Source organism: Pelmatolapia mariae, linkage group LG1 (assembly GCF_036321145.2).
Source record: "Pelmatolapia mariae isolate MD_Pm_ZW linkage group LG1, Pm_UMD_F_2, whole genome shotgun sequence".
Lineage (NCBI taxonomy): Eukaryota > Metazoa > Chordata > Actinopteri > Cichliformes > Cichlidae > Pelmatolapia > Pelmatolapia mariae.
In genome coordinates this window covers 3,473,054-3,493,237 of record NC_086227.1, presented here as the reverse complement: position 1 = coordinate 3,493,237, position 20,184 = coordinate 3,473,054, and the positions used below count along the sequence as shown (strand labels likewise).

General features: G+C 39.8%; 1 protein-coding gene across 1 annotated transcript in view; it reads left to right on the top strand.

Annotated features, from left to right (window-relative positions):
* Window positions 1-20,184, top strand: part of dis3l (DIS3 like exosome 3'-5' exoribonuclease) — a 42,844-nt gene that overhangs the window by 4,810 nt on the left and 17,850 nt on the right. The window contains exons 4-9 of the mRNA XM_063470280.1: window positions 1,781-1,916; window positions 3,945-4,112; window positions 5,618-5,696; window positions 5,815-5,988; window positions 9,615-9,784; window positions 10,647-10,808. Coding sequence (XP_063326350.1) covers window positions 1,781-1,916; window positions 3,945-4,112; window positions 5,618-5,696; window positions 5,815-5,988; window positions 9,615-9,784; window positions 10,647-10,808 — 889 coding nt within the window. The remainder of the gene's footprint in view (window positions 1-1,780; window positions 1,917-3,944; window positions 4,113-5,617; window positions 5,697-5,814; window positions 5,989-9,614; window positions 9,785-10,646; window positions 10,809-20,184) is intronic.

Below are 20,184 nucleotides of genomic sequence, written 5' to 3'. Positions count from 1 at the left end.
TGCTGTGCTACAGTCAAGATGCTGCAGCACATGTATCATAGAAATACAGTCTATAGAGTCTTTTCCTTTCTCATTTTTTCCTCTTTGTCATGTTTTTTCTTGTACTTATACTTCTTTGACTTCCTTTTGTTTTTCTGGGTCAAAGTGTGATGTTACATGTTTCACTATGTGAAATTTGTAAATCTCATTAATTACAATGGCGATTATGCTAATTAAACATATTCAGTTCAGTTCAATTTTATTTATATTGTGCAAAAATGCCAACAATAGTCATCTCTAGGATCCTTTATAATGGAAGGTAAAGACCTTATAATAATACAGAGAAAATAATTAAATGCTTTGAGTTAGCATTTGGCGACAGAGGGAAGGAAAAACTCCTTTTTAACAAGAAGAAAGCTTCAGCAGAGCCCGGCTCAGGGAGGGACAGTCTCTGCTCTGACTGGTTGGGGAGGACGGGAGAAGGCGCAAAGTCGTATATTAAAATATAATGAGTAAAGAAGAAATACTTACACCATGGGAAGTCCCCAATATTGCCTATTGCAGCGTAACTAAGGGAGGATTCAGGGTCACTCAATCCAGCCCTAACTATAAATCAAAAAGGAAAGTTTTAATCCTAATCTTAATAGTCGAGAGGGCGTCAGTCTCCCGTGTCCAAATAGGAAGCTGGTTCTACAAAAAAGGGCTTGAAGGCTGATGCTCTGCCTCCATTCTACTTTTGTAAACCCCACAAATAAGCCCGCAGTCTGAGAACAAAGTCGGTGTGTAAAATGAGGTTGATTATTCAAGACTTTTCTGTGTAAGAAGAGGAATTTTAAATTAAATTCTGGATTTAACAGGGAAGCCAGTATGGGAGAAATATGTTCTCTTTTTCTAGGATTGGATTAACTGAAGGTTTTTCAAATTATGTTTTTAGGACATCCTGATAATCATCCAATCACCCAAAATGTCTTTGACTGTACCTGCTGACTACTTCTGCTCAGCAACACTTAATTGGAAATTGTGTTTCTAAAAATGTTAAGTTGCCGTCTCTGGGTTTAAAAAAAATATTTTGTGAAAGTGACATAAATGTATAGTTCACATGTGCAAAATTCATCTGGGAGATTTAATTTAAGAAAGTTTAAAATTTAAACATTAAATTTTAACTTTCTTTCAAATTGTGCAACAGGCCAGCGGTGCAGATGCATATGGCACTTAGAGCGCACGTACTGGCTAAGATGTCAATCGAGCATTCATAGTGTTTTGTCCCAATAGGGGTTCAGTGGGTAAAGGGGTAATTTTAACATTTTCAAAAATGTTTTTCCTCTACTTCAGGTAGAAAACAAGTGCAGGAACAAAGAAGGAGGAGGACTTGTGAATGGCAGCTTAAAAGTGATTAATATTTATACCAGTTTAATAGAGAAAAGCGCCAAAATGATTTAATGAGTGTTTTTGATAAAAGAGACTTTGTTGTAATGTTAATCATGATCTGACAAACTTTTATGTTGTGCCAAAAAATGAAACTAGAAGTGCAGTGTGTACTCATGAAATGTGTTTATTATATAGATAAGGCACTCAATTATTTATTATTTATATTCTTTCTGTGGAAGCAGCATTTGAATTACAAGTAGTGTGAAATTATAACTACTACCTACAAAACAACAAAAACTTAGTGGGAGATGTTAAAGATTACTGCTTTAGCAGGCAGTTTGCCTTCATGCATCTTATGCTAAACTTGTGAGTTCATTTAATGTGTGTGTGTGTGTGTGTGTGTGTGTGTGTGTGTGTGTGTGTGTGTGTGTAGGTGTGTGTACTCAGCTGCAGTGTGGTACTACAACCACCTGGCAGGAATGATGAATATAGTGATGATCACTGAGGATCCCGAGGCCGTAGCTCAGTTCAGCAGCCTCACGTCTGGAGTGTACGTCATCTCCGTCCAGGTATATGAAATACCTTTATAATACCATCTACTCTATATCAGCTTCTTATATGTAGCCACCTTACAGGGATTTATCATCATGCATTTAGAGAAACACATGGTTTGAACACCTAAAATTGAAAGTCAGCTCTTTGTGTTACATTGTAAAGTCGTTGTGTTGGAACCTATATGATGGAACAATTGGTTGGTCTGTATTATTTCAATAATCTTCAATGGGACTATTGTAGCATATAGCAGGCATGGGTTTTTGAAACACTTACATGTTTGGCAACAGTATTAGAACAGTCTCACTTAGAAGTGAATTTGGTGGTTATTATCAAACTTTCAGTCATTACACATGATTTCCTGGTTAAGCGACAAAATGTGGCATTTAGTCTGTTTACATACGGAGAGCTACACTTTGTTTTTCAATTCACGTCAGCCTAGCAAGCATGCTGTAGTTGTATAAAACACAGTGACAATGAGTCAGAAAACTATTAAACTAGTATGTAAATGAGAATTTAGCTAAAGGTGAAGGTCACAGCCTTGTTTGTAATTGCACTGATTGATCCGAGCTCTGTCAGAAAAAAAACCAGTTACACTTTTTACCTATTTGTCGATACACTGGTATCGCCATTTAAAATGGTCAATAAATGACAGTTAAAGTAAAGAAGAGAGTGTAGAAACAGCCTTTAGCCATGTTATGGGTATTGATATTATATGTTTGGCTCTGCATCTTCCCTCTTGGCAACATGTTTGGAACGCCCAAACACGAGCAGAGTCGGTCAGAGAGTAAAATCGTTGCTCAATAAGGACTGATACCAAGTCTGATGTTTAAGAAAAAAGAGAAAAGAGCAGCACCTCTACATGCTAATAGCCGTGAAATTAATATTACATCACTTTATATTGTGATACATTTTTGATACATTGCTGCCAGATTTGTATATTTTTATCCAAACATGCAAATCCTCCAAATCCCTGCCACTTTGACTTGCCACACTGCAAAGTACTTCAGGATTCCTTCATGAATCGTTGCTCTGTGAGATTAACTGAATCGGTGCTGTGGGTAACATGTATTACATAAAAGTGTAGCTATCTACTCTCCATAATACATTCTGTGTGGACTAGACACAAACATCCATGCTGTCTGACCAGACACACCACACAGCTTATTTCCCACTTGCATTAAGAAAAATAATGTAGCTATAATGATCACATACGAATGGATACTGCTGTAATTACAAAATGTAAGTTAGTGGATATTGGCTGAACATGATATTAGATAATAGAATAATAGAATGTCTGAATTTCTCTCATTTATTTGTCTTTACAGCTTTAGTTCTGCCAACTCATTCAGTCTTTTTTATATAATGTAACATAATTTTTATACTCTGACTGTAATACTGTACATAGGCTGTAATATTTATTGTATACCTTGTATTTTAAGTTTACATTCACTCATCATGAGCATGGCTGTCATGGTCCTTTTGTACTTCTGATCATTCCTGTAAACCAATCTCTGTGCAGCACACAACTTTAACTTAACAACTTTAATAAGTTAAAAAAAAGAATTCAGTGTAAAAGTTTGAATTCATTTTTGATTTTCTGTAAAATCCACATCCTCGCACAATTCTGGGTAGATATTGGACCAATTTTCAACCAGAATTGGTAGAATTCATTTAAATTGGTTGGTTTCCTAAAACGGTCCTGGCGTTTAAGCACGGTCCAAAAATTATCAACAGGGTTGAGGTTGTTGCTTTGGGAAGCCCATTCTAAAAACTGGCTTTATTCATTCTGAAACCAGTTCTTATATCTCTTTAACTATTATTGTAATACTAATACTGAGGACGCCTAACTGTATCAAAAGTTTTAACCATCTGGCTGTTGATTTGAGGTGAATTTGAAAAAGTTTACTCTTTTTCTCTTTCTTGAATCTGATAAGTAAAGTGGAACAGGATCCAAAACTTAGGGCCTTGCAGGGATATTACTGGAACTAAGAAGGCCAACTGAAGTAATTTATTTCTTGACCTGTGTGTTTTTCCTTTGCCAGGATTATTTGCAAAGCTTCTGGTCAGATCTGCAGGCAGCCCATGAACTGTTTAGCTCCATTTCTCAGGCACAACAAGAGACAGAGGGCGACGATGGGGAGAAAGAGTTTCCCGAACATCTTCCCGCTGAAGTCCTGGAGGCTGGTATAAAGTCTGAACGTTACATTCAGGTAAAAATTTACCAACCTGCTGTTGGGTCTAACACTTAAACCCCGCTGACTCAGAGACCAATCACTTGTGTACAAAAGCAAGATCACAGCACTTTCTGTCTTTTACTTGCTGCAAGGGGAGAAGCTCTTCATCTGATCTTAGCCCAACTCCAACTCCAGCCTTCCCTCGCAGCCCTTTTATTAACTTCAGCAGTTACACAAACATCGACATTAATCATGCGACAGATAAGACACTCACATGTGAACGTGTGTCGTGTGTCTCTGCAAGAGTGAACATGTGATGTGTGTGTATGTGAGTGTGTGTGTCTCTGTGAGCATGTGATGTGATCAGTGATATGTGTGTGTGTCTGTGTAGAAAACAGAGGTAAGCATTCATGCTAAAGATCTAATCATCTTGCACAATGACAACCATATTGATCCTCAATTCTCTAACACCTGTTAAGTATACTGAATCTCTCTTTAAAACACAAGTTTAAAACAACTGCAGGAACATAGTTTCAATATTTTAGTAGCTTTAAACCTGTTCATTTTTCAGAGAAACTGCAGGTACCTTTAATACATATACTAATCTATACTATCGAAATACACTGATGAGTGAAGGGAGTGTGCTGAGGAGGTAGGAGTATTTGAGGGGCTGATGAATAAAGAAAATGAGATGAAGAGCAGGACTGTTATTGAATGAAGAAGATATGAACTGTCTCTAATTTTTCTTTCAGTTTAATTTTAAAGGAGAGAGACAGAAAAAAACACATTATTATTAAAAAAAAAGTCATAAAGGGATTGGCAAGTTATTTTCAGTGAGTCCCCAAGCAAAACATGGCTTAGCATTTGGGGTAAAGACCTTTGTTGCCAAGCACAGTGGTAGGACTTTTCTTGGTATCAAGTGGAGTAGTATGTTACCAGTGGTGTTCTTGAAGGCTGTGGTCCAAACTGCCTTCGGACCATCCATGTACTGCCTTATGTTTAAGAAAAGTAATGAGCAATGTGCAATACATAACTTTTTCGAGTAACGACTCCAACATTGGTGAAGAGGTTGTAATGGAAGACATCAATTCTGTGGACAGGTGTGCTTTATACAAATAACATGTTGAGATCAGGAGTGTCTGTAATTGACTGATTGATTGTATTTTGTGTACCACAAAGAGCGCACAGCCAATCTGTGGAAGCCAAAATTCTGGCTGGGTTGTAGGGGATCAAATACTTCACTCAGGGACCTGCAAGTCACCTTATAGCTTTTATTTAATGTGTTTTTGTTTCTAGGTTTTTGGTTGATATTTTGTCGCTCTCCATTAAATGAAACTAACATTAAAGAAATAACATGAATAACTGTTCTTTCTTTGTAACTGAGGAAACCTACAAATACAGCAGTGATAATTATTTCCCCAACTGTACCTGAGGAGGTGTGGAGATGTCACAAAGAGAAGGCAGTGGAGTTTTTCACAAGATTGTTTTACACAACCTCAGTGACAGAAGAGTAAATGTGTTGTTTTGTTCCTTTTTACTAGGGTACACTGAATGTTAACAAGCATCGGGCACAGAATGAGGCTTTCGTCAGGCCAAGGAACTTCTCAACCAAGAGCACAGGTGAAAACTACAGAAACGCCTTACATTTTCAAAACAGGTGGAACAGACACATTAAACTTATATTTGCTAAACGTTTCTGATCCCTTCTCCCAACTTTAACCCCCCCTATCCATCTTAGATCTGACTTGGGATGTGCTTGTGTATGGTCGAAAAAATCGAAACAGAGCAGTGCATGGGGACGAGGTTGTGGTGGAGTTGTTGCCCAAGAACGAGTGGAGAGGGAGGGATACAGCCCTGACTGATGGGGATGAAAAAACTGGAGAAGACAGTGAGAGTACACCTCTGCCAACAGGTGGGATGTTTGTACTCCATTCATTCAGATTTGATTTATATTTGTATTTTATGATATTTTGTGTATTATATTTTCTGTCTGATTTGCCTAAAATATGTTCAGGATATCTCACAAATAACTAATGAAAACATTGAAATATATTGATATATAAAGTCAATAATATTTTTCATATTGAAGGTCATAGTGAAGTTCTGTTCAGGGGGTGCAGTGGTTAGCAGTGTGACCCTAAAACAACAGTGTTCTGGATGGAACATCCTGATGGCTGAAGCCTTGTTGTTGTGTCCATGTTCTTTCTGTGCATACATGGTGCCCTGCTTCCTGGCCAATGGCACCTGGATTGGTTCAGTTTCAGTACCACCCTATTCCTGGTTTAATAAGCATTCATGGTTCATTATACCTTTGCTTTAATATTTATTTTCTCGTATTGCCAGCCTTTAAGATTATCATTAAATTAACTGCAATTCAACTTTTACTTTGGGAGAGCTAGGACAGCCAACTGAGCACTGCATGCCAAGTATCTTTGGGAAAGATACTAACCCAAAGTTGCTCTCGGATGCATCCATTGGAGTATGAATGAGTGTGAATGTTAGTTAGTAAGCCTTTAAAAGCATAGAAGGAAGTGCTTGTGTGAATGGGTGAATGTGGCATGTTTGAGTGCTCCGGGAGAGTAGAAAAGAGCTGTATAAGAATTAGTCCATTTAGCATTCTTGTTTATATCACCTGCATGAAGCAACATTATAAGAACAAATTTGGGTGAAATAAGATGTGCATTTTGGAAGCTATTTTCTGGACATAGTTTATAGTTATAGAGCAGGCATTCACAATTAAACTTTTTTTAAAGTCTAGATTGTTGCTACTGATTTTTATTACAGTTCTGGTGTAATTTGGCATAACTGAACCTATTCAAAAGAAAGTTTTAAGTCTAGGATACACAAATGACAGGGAATGCATAGAGAGCTTCCACTAACATACAGTTAACTTTACCAAACACAACAGAACAGAGACAGACGGGTCCCCATAAGTTTGCCAGTTTAACCTTGCAAATGACTTTAAGCAAAAAACAAAAGACAAAAAGAAAGAAAAACACTAATTAATTAACCACACAACTCATGGCCCAGTAGTTAAAAGGCAAGGAACACTGCTGGAAATATATACGTGCACTCGCACAAATATTCAACAATCTTTTCAGCTGTGGCAGACCTAGAACAGGGAGGGATAGTTCAGGTGCAAAAATGCTATTTTATGCTTGTCACACTTTCCCCATTTGCCTAATGGGAACACACTGTGTTTTGTGACATCTTGTTGTTTATTTTGATAAAAAAGTTTACCGAAGATAAATAATTTACATAAAAAATATGCAACACACACAAAGATTTTTTTTCTCTAACTGAAGGCAATTAATAATAATAATAATAATGGATTGCATTTATATAGCACTTTTCGAGACCCTCAAAGCGCTTTACAATTCAACTCTTCATTCACTCTCACATTCACACACTGGTGGAGGCAAGCTACAGTTGTAGCCACAGCTGTCCTGGGGCAGACTGACAGAAGCGAGGCTGCCATATCGCGCCATCGGCCCCTCTGGCCAAATTAACCATTATTAACCCTTCTTATTGTTATTATTTTTACACACGAGATCCTAAGGACAAAAATATTCCCCTCTCGCCCCTACGGCCAGTCTATCCTTCAAGCTCAGGTCCTCTACCAGAGGCCTGAGAGCTTAAAAGTCCTGCGCAGCATCTCTGCTGTTCCTAGGACTGCGCTTTTCTGAACAGAGATCTCAGATGTTGTTCCTGGGATCTGCGGGAGCCACTCGCCTAGCTTGGGAGTCACTGGCTTAGGATTACCACTGGGACCACTGTTACCTTCACCTCCACATCTTCTCAAGCTCTTCTCTGAGCCCTTGGTACTTCTCTAGCTTCTCATGTTTCTTTGTCCTGATGTTCCTGATGATTGCTAAATCTGTCACTACAGCCGTCTTCCTCTGCTTGTTCACCACTATTGTGTCCAGTTAGCCATCACCATTTTGTCCGTCTGTATCTTGAAGTCCCGAAGCATCTTAGCTCGGTCATTCTCCACCACACTAAGGGGCATCTCCCGTTTTGACCTCTGGACTTCCAGGCCATACTCGGCACAGATATTCCTTTATACTATGCCGGCCACTTGGTTATGGCGTTCCATTTATGTCTGCTAGCATCTTGCACCCTGCTGTTATGTGCTGGATTGTCTCAGGGTTATCCTTAAGCAGCTTGTATCTGGGGTCTTGACTGGTCTGGTAGACCCCAGCCTCTATGGATCTTGTACTTATGGCTTGTTCCTGTGCTGCCATGATTAGTGCCTCTGTGGTCTATTTCAGTCCAGTCCAGCCACTGGTAGGATTTCTGGATGTGAGCTAGTTCTTTTATCTGTTAGTGGTACCGTGCAGGATCCTGTCCTTCCATGATGGTTCCTCTTCTTGCTCCTCTTTCTTGGGTTTCTGATGCCTGAGGTATTCACTAAGCTCACCTGAAGCCCCTACCAGTCAAAAGTGTGGACACACCTTTTTTAGTGGTTTTTCTGTCATGGCTTGGTACTTCTACATTATAGAATCTCACTGAAGGCATCAAAACTATGAATGAACACATATGTGTTCACAATCATGTAGTAAACAAAAAAGTGTCAAATAACTCAAAACATTTTATATTTTAGATTCTTCAAAATAGCCACTCTTTGCTTTGATTACTACATTGCACACTCTTGGGAGGTGTATGCAGTGTGTGAGTATGGAGTGTCTGGCTCGTTGCTATGAGCCATTTGGTCATTCGTTGCAAGAACTTGGTCTACATTGCCGGCAATAAGTTGGACTCGTTCACAGTGGGTGTTGGACCCTGCCAGGGCTGACCTTTGTCACCGATTCTGTTTATATGGACAGAATTTCTAGGCATAGCAAGATGGCGGAAGGCTTCCACTTGCTTAGTCTCAGACTCTTGTCTCTGCTTTTCACAGATGATGTGGTTCTCTTGGCTTCACCAGGTGGTGGCCTCCACCTTGCACTGGAGTGGTTTACAGCAGAGTGTGAAGCAGTGGGAATGAAAATCAGCACCTCCAAGTCTGAGGTCATGGTCCTCAGCTGGAAAAGGGTGGAGTGCCCACTCCAGGGCACGGACAAGTTGCTGCTTGTTCACCAGATACTTAAACGCTGCAGTGATGTGGATGCTGTACTGGTTTGTCGTTTTGAAAAGAGAGCTGAACATAAAAGCGAAGCTGTCGATTTGCCAATCCATCTACATCCTTACCTTCACCTATGGTCACGAGCTCTGGGTAGTGACCGAAAGAACAAGATTGGAGATACAAGGGGCGAAAGTGGGAAAATCGAAAAGACCCAGTTGAGGTGGTTTGGACATCTGGCAAGGATGCCTCCTGGGTGAGGTGTTCCAGGCATGTTCCAAGGATGCCCTGGGGCAGACCCAGGATATGCTGGAGAGATTATATTTCTCAGCTGACCTGGGAATACCTTGGTGTTACCCTGGACAAACTAGGAGAGGTGGCTAAAGTGTTTTATTATAATTTTAACTGCAGACCATGTTAAGGATAGTCTATAAATAATGTCTGTCTGTGCTGATGTCTGATATTTAACCCCACAGGTCGTATTGTAGGGATCCTGCAGAGGAACTGGAGAGACTACGTGGTAACTTTCCCCACTAGGGATGGGATTCAGTCCCAGAGCAGGAATTCCCAGCGGATACTGACCATACCTTGGGACCAGCGTATTCCTAAAATCCGCATCAGTACTCAACAGGCTGAAGCTCTGCAGGTCTGACTTGACTTACATCTATAGGTTGATTTTATTTTCATGATGTACATTATGGCTTAGTCACATGAGTAAAAATAGGACGGCACCTGCCTTGGAACAAAGGAAAAAAAACAGTGCTTTTCCAATGATTGCAGTGAATATTTTGCATTCAGCGATCAATTACAAGTAGTTACGGCAACCAACTGGTCGATCGAAGGTTGAGAATACAACACTGTCAACCTCTGGATGAAACAAGCGGGACTCTGTCTCCAGACAATCGAGGTCCCCCTCCGGCTCACTGCAGTCACTCTAACAGATATTTCTATATAAAAGCAAAACTCTAGAGTACCTATGTCATGTAATTTTGTAGTTAAATCACCATCCTGCAGCAACTACAGCAGAAACTTTACATTTGTTTCAAAACTATGAATTTAAGGCTGGACATGATTTGAATATTTGTTTAAAGTGAATTTGTGTGTATTTAGACGGCACGTAGTGTATTTAGTGTGTATTTGCCATGTTTCCCAGTTCATCTCAGTGAAATAACGATATTATCACAGATTGCATTTAATTATCAGCTTGACCCTTTTCACTTGAAAAGTGAGAGCGGACTTATTCCACCTTATCACCGTTCGATTGGTGTTTTGCACCACAGTCCCTTTAAATAAAAGTAACTGACTGAGAGTAGTTGCAGAATGAGTCCCCATCTTCCAAAGAAACATTTCAAAGCCAACAATTTTGCAAATTCATTGCACATAGTAACACCGATTTTGGTTGTGCTCCAGTCTCTAGTGTTACTATAGCATTATCCTTTTGTCTCATAGTGTGACCAGTGTTTACTAAGTGCTGTCTCATTTCTATCCGTCTTCTCATCCTCACCTAGGACCACAGAGTTGTGGTGCGCATTGATTCATGGGAAAGCACGTCATTCTATCCCAACGGCCACAGTGTACGGGTTTTGGGTCGAGCTGGAGAGCTAGAGACTGAGGTCCAGACCATCCTCCTAGAGAACTGCATCCATATTCTTCCTTTCTCAGACGCACAGGTGAGAGCACTTACGTTAGAGATCAATTCAAGTTTTTACATCTCTAAAAGGCAAATTCCACAAGCCTATATAGCATGTTTCACCTTTCGTATTTAGCTGTTGTGAACCCATCAGCAATTATTTTAATATAAATATTATGATAAAATATGATTTTTTTTTAGAAACGAAAATGTCTTTAAAAACTATGTCTATAAATTGCAATTAAACAGTTAAATTAAACTTCCATAATTGACGCAAACGGTGGCAAATACCCATCTATACAGTTTGGAAATACTTTGGTGAGTAATTTGCTTCATCCTGTGTGATAAAACTTGCAGGATTCTAGTAAGTTAAGTAAGTTCAGAAAAGATGTTTTTGTTACTAATTCCCAGCTACTGGTTGTACTTTGGATGTAGTTTTTTTGATTGTTAAGGATTAATAAGCTTCAGAATTGTCCAGAAACAGCTGGACAATTGTCTTATTTTCTTCTAGGGTTTTCAGAAAAAAATTCATAGACTAAGCAATACTAAAAATGGTGTTGGATTAAATAGTCATTTTCAACAGTATTGATACCAACAGTGCTCCTTTAGTCAACACACACTCTAACAGGCAAGCAACTGGGCCCTGACCCTCACTAGCAGCTGAAGTTGTTGTTGTCCATAACACTGAACACTTTTTGAATTTTGAATGGTCAGTAAAGCTCCTGTTTGAACAACACTGAAATATTAAGCAGTCATCAATGTTAACCTAACTGGAGCACACAGACGTTAGCTGCTTAACTACTGTAATGGCTAATAACAAAAACGATAATGTTAGCATTTGCTGCCCAGCTCCCACATTTTCAGATCTTCCTGTCTGTTTATAGGATAACACAATTATTTATGTCTACAAAGGATTCTATAACAAAAAACACAATACTGCCAAACATAGCCTAAAAATAATGTCTTTTTGGTCTTCAGGGTCAGAGGCTGACTGGATTTTATTGTTTGTTGCCCAATGAAGCAAACATTTTATGATAATAGGTTAATAATTAATAAGACATGGGACCTTGTCGCCCCCATCTGTGGTATTGAAAATGGTACTTTATAGTGTTTAATAATCTTCTTTTTCCTCATTCAGGTTGGTATTTATTGTTTAATTGTTTTATGGTCCTAGCTAAAAAAAATACCGGATAGCAAACAATATCCTGCGTTTTCTCTTCAGTTGAAAGCAAAAAATAAAGTGTAGGAGTTTTAAAGATTTCTAAAACTGTTCGTTTGTTAATTTTTGAAATTTTCTACATTTTTGTGATTCTGAGTCATCTTAAGGTAAATTTAGCAAAGCAGGAAATATTTTAGTGTGTTTTGTTATTTAAATAAAAGACCATTCCACTTATAGTACATGTATTCAGCTCCTTAACTTTATACTGGTATACCTTTGTTTTGTTCGGAGATCAGCAGAAACCTCAGTGCCTTTTTGGTCTGCACATGTGTTGAGTTTAGGTTCCATCAGAGCAGAGTCACCAAAACAGTCTCTTCTGGCACTTAATCCAAAATATCCAATTGAAAATGCAAAGTTGAAGCAGGTTAAAACAATGTTACCAAATCACCAAGCAGTGAAAGAACCCAGCAGCTCCATGTACCAAAAGGCTAAGGAGCTTGGGGAAAAAAAGCGTCTGGACTTTAAGTTTCTTGAAGATGTTTCACCTCTCATCTGAGAAGCTTCTTCAGTTCTAGGAGAAACTGGTGTAGAGTTTTTTAGAGATTTTAAGCCCCATGGGAGTGTCCCCCAAGGGGTATGGACCCCCTAATGATCCTCTACCTAATCACAAGAGCCAAGGTGTGAAAGCGGGTGTGGGTCACAATCAGCCAAGTTTTCGGGTGAGCTCATTGTGAATCCTGGCCCCACCCTATCATGTGATTTCCTGAGGTCAGATGGCCCAGGATGTGAGTGGGCATTAAGGCGTCTGGGAAGGGATCTCAAAACTGGATTATAGATGGCAGACAGTTGGTGTCGTAAGCCGCTGCCTCTGTTCAAAGATGGTCGCTCACAGTGGACATAGATGGTTTCTTTCACTCCTCTTTCAAACCATCTGTCTTCTGACAGCCGAGTCTTGTCCCATGGAGGTGGCTCTTCTATGTTGTGCCATGTGTTTATGAAGTGGCTGTTTGGTCTCTCCAGTGAAGAGATCTGGGCATTCCTCGCTACACTGTACAGCATACACTACATTGTTAAGTTTGTGTTTAGGAGTTTTGTCTTTGGGATGAACCAGTTTCTGCCTGAGCGTGTTGCTGGGCCTAAAGTACACTGGGATGTCATGCTTGGAGAGTTTTTCTGATACACCGGCTACATAGGGGATGACAATATTGTTGTGTTTGTCTTTCTTATCCTCCCTCGCTGGTGTCTGATCTTCTTTTCTGTGCATCTTTGCTGACTTAGTGAAAGCCCAATTAGGATAACCGCTTGTTTTAAGAGCTTCCTTTACATGTCTGTGTGTTCACTCTTTTTCCCTTCAGGCTTAGAGGGAACACTTTCTGCCCGGTGTTGTAAGGTCCCGATTACTCGAAGTTTGTGTTCCAGAGGTTGGTGGGAGTTAAAGAGGAGGTACTGGCCCGTGTGTGGGCTTCCAGTAAACTTCATGTTGAGGTTTCCGTTCTCTTTAATGCGCACGGCAAAGTCCAGGAATGGCAAACTGTTATCCTTCGTGTCTTCCCTGGTGAACTTTGTTTTTATCCACAGCGTTGATGTAAACAGTGAAGGATTCTACTTCCTGGGTTTTGATTTTGACCCATGTGTCATCAACATATCTGTACCAGTGGTTAGGTACTGTCCCTTTAAAAGAGCCAAGAGCCTTTCTTTCCACCAGTTACTCCTAGAACTGAAGAAGCTTCTTGGATGAGAGGCGAAACGTCTTCAAGAAACTTGTAGAAGTCTGGACGCTTTTCTTTCCAAGCTCCTTAGACTACGATGACCTGGATGACTGAGAACCTTCACAGACTTATATGACCGAAAGGTTTGCAAGTTGACAGCTCTGTTCATAATAACCCTTAATGTGGTCACCCTACTGTTAAATTACCTGGCTAAGCTCTTTCAGGACATTGGCCACCTGCTAGATAAGGGCACCTGTATGCATTTTCCCCTTCTCAACCTCATACCAGTGATACTGAGTAGGGTGAGGGAGGAGTAGCTGTCTCTCATTTTTATAGCTCCCATACTGGCCCGTCAGGCCACTGATGGCGGAGCTAGCTTTTCTGTTCCACTGCTGGCCATAACCATTGCCTTTGAACATTGACTTGGCGTGATTTTTTTTCTTCCACATCCCAAATGGTCAACACTCTGGGCGTTGCACACGAGTGGCTGATTTAAAATGAAGCAGGTCTCTCTCTGAGAGTCATTGTGAACATTCAGAATGCTCGATCACTTTCTACATGCTCATTTTATGAGGGCAAATGTATTTGAGAGATCCCTTATCTATACTCTGTTCCACATGTGTTATGTTTCCTTCAGGATTAGCTAAATAAGAGAGGATTATTTTCCATTTATTAAACTGCATTTAGCTACTCTTTCGCATCACATTTACTTCGGGAATGCACAAATTGGTCCACATCCCATTTATGCAGGGCCCACTTTTAAACGGTAAATGGCTGAATATGTAGCCATATATAGTGCTTTTCTACTCTCCCGGAGTACTCAAAGCGCTCTATACAACATGCCACATTTACCCAATCACTGTCTTCTAAGTTTCTTAGGGCTTCCTAACTACCGTTCATACACATTCATACTTAGATGAAGGCATCGGAGAGCAATTTGGGGTGAGTATCTTGCCCAAGGATATTTGGCATGCAGACTGGAGGAGCCAGGGATCGAACCACCAACCTTCTGATCAGTAGATGACCTGTTCTACAGCCACCCCACGTTGCTCCTGCCTGGCATTTAGCCACAGCTTTAGAGGCACTCTGGGTACCGTCTTTTAAACCTTTAGAGTCTTTAAAGTATGTTGACTTTAAGGCATTTGAAAATTTACCTATTGCCTGCTTAGAGTTATGTACTTTGTCTATCCACACATTCTACCTGCAGTTTCCCCCCAACTGCAGTAAGGTGTCATCTTAACCCTGCCTTCATGTCTAAGGTAGTCTGCCTATAACGGCTCCACACAGGAGCTGTTAGCTTTTCACCCCCCACCATTTGCTAATGAGCCAGAAGGGACTTGATTCACTTTGTACTGTGAAAGCATCGTGGGTTTAGACAGGGTTCAGTAAAAGCAGTCAGCTATTTGTGTCTTGTACTCCTTCGCATAGATTGAAGCATCTGTGGGTTCCTGTTTTGTTGAGTGTATCTGTCTGTGTGGCTGCCACACTGGGTGTTGAATAGGGCTGGGTATCGTCACTGATTTCTAGAATCGATTCGTTTCCGATTCACAAGGTCCCGAATCAATTCGATCCACGATTCGATTCGATTCAATTCAATTCGATTTGAATCTGGGAAATTTTGACAGTCATAAATATTATAATTCAGATCAGTACATTTACATATTTTTGTATCTATAAAAAGGAAGCTGACACACACAAGACTTTATCAAAGGTGTGAGCGTCACAGCAGATGCCTTTGTGTCAAAGTAGCTGAAGATAAAACACAGAAAAACATGAAGGTGATTTTCCTGGCCTGGGATTTTATAAAAATATTCTGCAGTACATCAAAAACGAAAGAAAACCATTAATCAACATATGAACATTACCTCTGACCTTAGAGCGGTTTTATTAGAGACATGGCTAAGCGTTTTGCATTTTGCATAATTTTAAAAAGTTTAAATTTGTTCAGTATTGAACGGCAGAAATTAGGTTTTCTTTTCAGAAGTATGTAAAACGAAAAAAAAAACAGAGGCCGACAGCGCTGTAAACAACGGTAGACTTGTGCGTAACAAGCAAGCGAATAATGCAGAAAACAGATTTTTAGACGGGAAACTGTTCTTGAAGTACAGAGAGAGAGAGAGAGAGAGCTGTGCATGACCTGTGATTTTATCGTGGTGGAAGCAAAACAGCAAAAGTCAGAGTGAATTCATGACGATGTTTATGTGAAGCGTAGTTTGGATCTTATTTTGCTGCTGGTTCGGTCAATATTGTTTGGAGAGAGATAAAACTAACAGCTTTAGAATCAGCGCAAAAAGGGCGTGAACACAAAGCGCGGACCTGCCGACAGCTCGCTGATCTGTCGGCTTTCAGCCCCGACCGTGTCCGTGCCGTCAGGTGAGAAAGGCGACATCTCACTGATTCTGATCCGCGGGTCCGCGCTGTGTGTTTACGTCCTTGTGCAAAATCCGTGTACCTGCTCTCATTTACTGTCTTAGCTGTTTGGTGGTTGTTGAAATTTTGTGAGGTTTCACCTGAGATTCTGGCATTTCGGGCAAAATCAATTTAGATTAAAAAATCGATTCAGGATTTTTTATTTTTTTTTTGAACTTTTATTGCCAAAAACAACAAGGCAATTCACATCAACAACATGACCTGAGACCAAATCTGCAGTATATAATGGTGAGGGTAATTCAAAAACTTTAAAAGGAAAAACATATATACACATATACATATATACATATCAATACCTACATACCTAAGCACAGATGTAACAAGGTTAAGGCTTGAGTGTCCTTTCAAGATATTTTATAATTAGTCTCCATTTTTTCTCAAAGGTTGGCACTTTTAATTGTAGTTGAGCTGTTATCCATTCCATCGTATAGACATGTCTTGTTTTCAGAAGCCACTGGGCAGCTGTGGGCGTTTCTGGTTTGAGCCAGTGGATTGTTATCAATTTTCTTGCAATCATGAGGAGGAGATGTAGGGGAAAGTGCTGCTCATAGGAAAAACCATCAGGAAAGATATCCAACAAAAAGATCAGAGGATCCATTGGGAGGTTGACTGACAATATGTTTTGTATAATGTTCTTAACATCCATCCAGTACTGTTGTATGTAAACACAGTCCCAAAAGATATGCGTCTGGTCCCCCACAAACCCACACCCTCTCCAACATTTATCACAGACACTACTTTTGGATAGAAAGGTTTTCAGTGGAGTTCTAAAAAATCTTAATTTAACCTTCCAGTCGAATTCCTTCCACATTTGACTACCCACCCCTCTGTGGCAGCTACAGCAGACACTCTCCCATGTGACATCCTCCAAAATTATATTGAGTTCCATTTCCCATTGTTGTTTTATATGATAGGTATTATCAGACATGTCAACCAGCAGTGTCTGGTAAATTAAAGACACTTGGTTTTTCAATGTACCCGACTTTTCAAGCAGTTTTATAAAATGGTTTTCCAACCCGATTGGTTCTCTTCTAATATTGTCCCAATCTTTGTGCTTTGTAATGTAGTCCCTTAACTGTAAGTATCTATAATGGTCCCCTGGGGATAAAGCATATTTAGCCCTTAACTGGGCAAAACTTTTAAAAGTATTCTTTTCAAACAGCTGATTGACTGTAATCAAGCCTTTCTCCGCCCACCTCTCAAAACTCCGATCTGACAATGATGGAAGGAACTCAATATTTCCATTTATGGGAATCGCTCGAGACATGGTCAGATTCCCTTTTAACATTTTTAACACTTGGTTCCAAATCTTTACAGTGTGCTTGACCCATGGGTTAGTTATGTTAATTTTTTTCCATGATTGTGGGTTGAGAAATGGGAGACTCCGAAGGGAGATACCTGGTAATGAATACTCTTCCATAGATACCCACTGCATTTCTGGATCATGAATAATCCAGGCTGCCATTGATTTTAATTGAGCTGCCCAATAGTACATTCTGAAGTTAGGCAACTTGAGGCCCCCTTTTTCTTTTCCAGACATTAGCATTTTGAGTCTGACCCTTGGTCGTTTATTCTGCCAGATAAATTTAGATGTAATGCTTTCTAATAATTTAAATGCAGACTGTGGGATCAAAATGGGTAGGTTCTGAAATAGGAATAATAGGCGTGGAAGAATATTCATCCTTATACATTCAATCCTCCCCATAAAAGTGAGTGGGAGTAGATTCCATCTGTCTAAGTCCCCCTTAATCTCCCTGAACAACCGATCATAATTGAGTGCAAGTAACTGATTGGTTTTGGGAGTAATAATTACCCCCAAGTATCTGAAGCCCTGTTTGGAGTGTCTAAAAGACACAAGATGATCCAGCTGTGTGGGCCAGTTGCCAACAATCATTAACGCCTCAGATTTATTTGTATTTATTTTATAACCTGACACTGTACCATAATCTTCAAGGTTGCTCAGAAGGGCCGGGACAGAGGTGACCGGATTCTCTAAAAATAGCAGAATATCATCTGCGAAAAGTGACAGCTTATGTTGTGTATTGGTTTCATCTCTAATCCCTTGTATGAGAGGGTTAGATCTGATCAGTTCAGCTAACGGTTCAATACTAAGAGCAAATAAGGACGGCGATAGCACTTCACCCTGTCTAGTGCCACGGCCTAGAGAGAAAAAGTCAGAGCAGTGCCCATTAACCCTTACCCGAGACCTGGGATTTTTATATAGTGTTTGGACCCATGAGATAAAAGTCTCATTGAAGCCCATGTGCCTGAGAGTCTGTTGCAGGAAGTCCCAATCTACCCGGTCAAAGGCCTTTTCCGCATCCAGGCTCAGGAACATTGATGAGGTGTCCCTTTCCCGTGCCATAATCTGAAGATTGAGGGCCCTTCTAACATTATCTGAACCTTGCCTATGGGAAATAAAACCTGTTTGGTCCGGTTTCACTAGTTTTTTTTATATGTTTTTGGATTCTATTTGCAATAATGGCTGTAAGAATTTTTAAATCAACACAAAGCAGGCTGATAGGGCGATAAGACATGCATAAAGTCGGGTCCTTGCTTTCTTTGTGGATGACACTAATAATAGCTTCAGACCATGACTGGGGGGGATCACCTTTAAATAATGCATAATTATAAACTTTGCATAACAATGGTGTTAGCTCTTTTTCAAAAAATTTGTAATACTCCCCTGGCAGGCCATCCACTCCGGGAGACTTGTTGTTTTTCAGTTTTCCAATACTGTTTTTTATTTCTTCACTGGTGATTGGATTTGTTATTAATTCAGCTTCTTCCTGAGACAGTTTACTAAGATTGATCGGGTTAACAAATTGTTCAATCTTTTCAATTTTATTTGGGACATTTTCTTCTTTATATAATTCCTGATAATACAGAGAAAATGCTTTTGCAACTTCCTTAGGTTGGCACACAATTTTTCCGGAGTTTGGACATTTGATTTTATGAGCAACCCTACTTGATTGCTCTTTACGCAGCTGAAATGCCAGCAGTCGGCTTGCCCGATTGCCGTACTGGTAGTACTTTTGATTAGCAAAGCGTAGTTGTCCCTCCGCCTTATACGTTAGTAAATCATCCAACTTTTGCCTCTGCTCTTTCAATGAGTTCAAAGTCCCAGTGTCCTTAGTTACCTGATAGACTTTTTCTAATTTCTTAATTTTGTTTTCTAGTTCTGTTTGTTCTGTTAGTCTCTCTTTTTTCAGTCTTGATGAAACTGCTATAATATTACCTCTCAAATAACTTTTGTCACTCTCCCACAAGATTGAAGGAGACACCTCATTATTATTATTGAATTGAATATATTCAGACAGACTCTTTTGAAGATCTTGTCGAGTTGTTTCATTATTCAAGATAGATACATTGGCTCTCCAATATTTAAAATGATTGTTTGGATTCATTCTTAATTTCAGACAAACCGGGGCGTGATCAGAGATAGTGATTGCTTCTATGCTACACTGTCTAGCCCTATAAAGGTCCGTCCTGGGCATTAAAAACATGTCTATCCTTGAATGGCTGCGATGTACATGTGAATAAAAAGTAAAATCTTTTTCTTGGGGGTGCAACTGGCGCCACACATCCACTAGGCCCAGTTCCTTAATCATTGTATTTAAACTACAAGATTTTTTGGATTTGGGGCCATTTTGTGCCGGGAGTCTGTCGACAGCTGCTTTCAAAGTACAGTTGAAATCACCTCCCACCAAGATCATTCCTTCAGATTTTTCTGCTATTAATGATGCAATATTCTTGAAGAATTGTGGACAGTCCTCGTTTGGTGCATATAAGTTTAGTAATGTAATTTTAGACCCCCCTACAGAGCCAATCACCATTACATAGCGCCCCTCCCTATCCGCAAACGTTTTTTCATGGTGGAAATATGTTGACCGGCTAACAAGAATTGCAACTCCTCTTTTTCTCCCATCCTGATAAGTAGAGCTATATTGTTGTTCAACCCACTCCCTCCTCAACTTCCTATGTTCCTTTTCAGAGAGGTGAGTCTCCTGAAGCATTGCTATGGAGCACTTAAAGTTTTTCAGTTGGTTCAGTACCTTTTTCCTTTTAATTGGACTATTCAAACCCTTTATGTTATACGAGACACAAATTAGATCTTT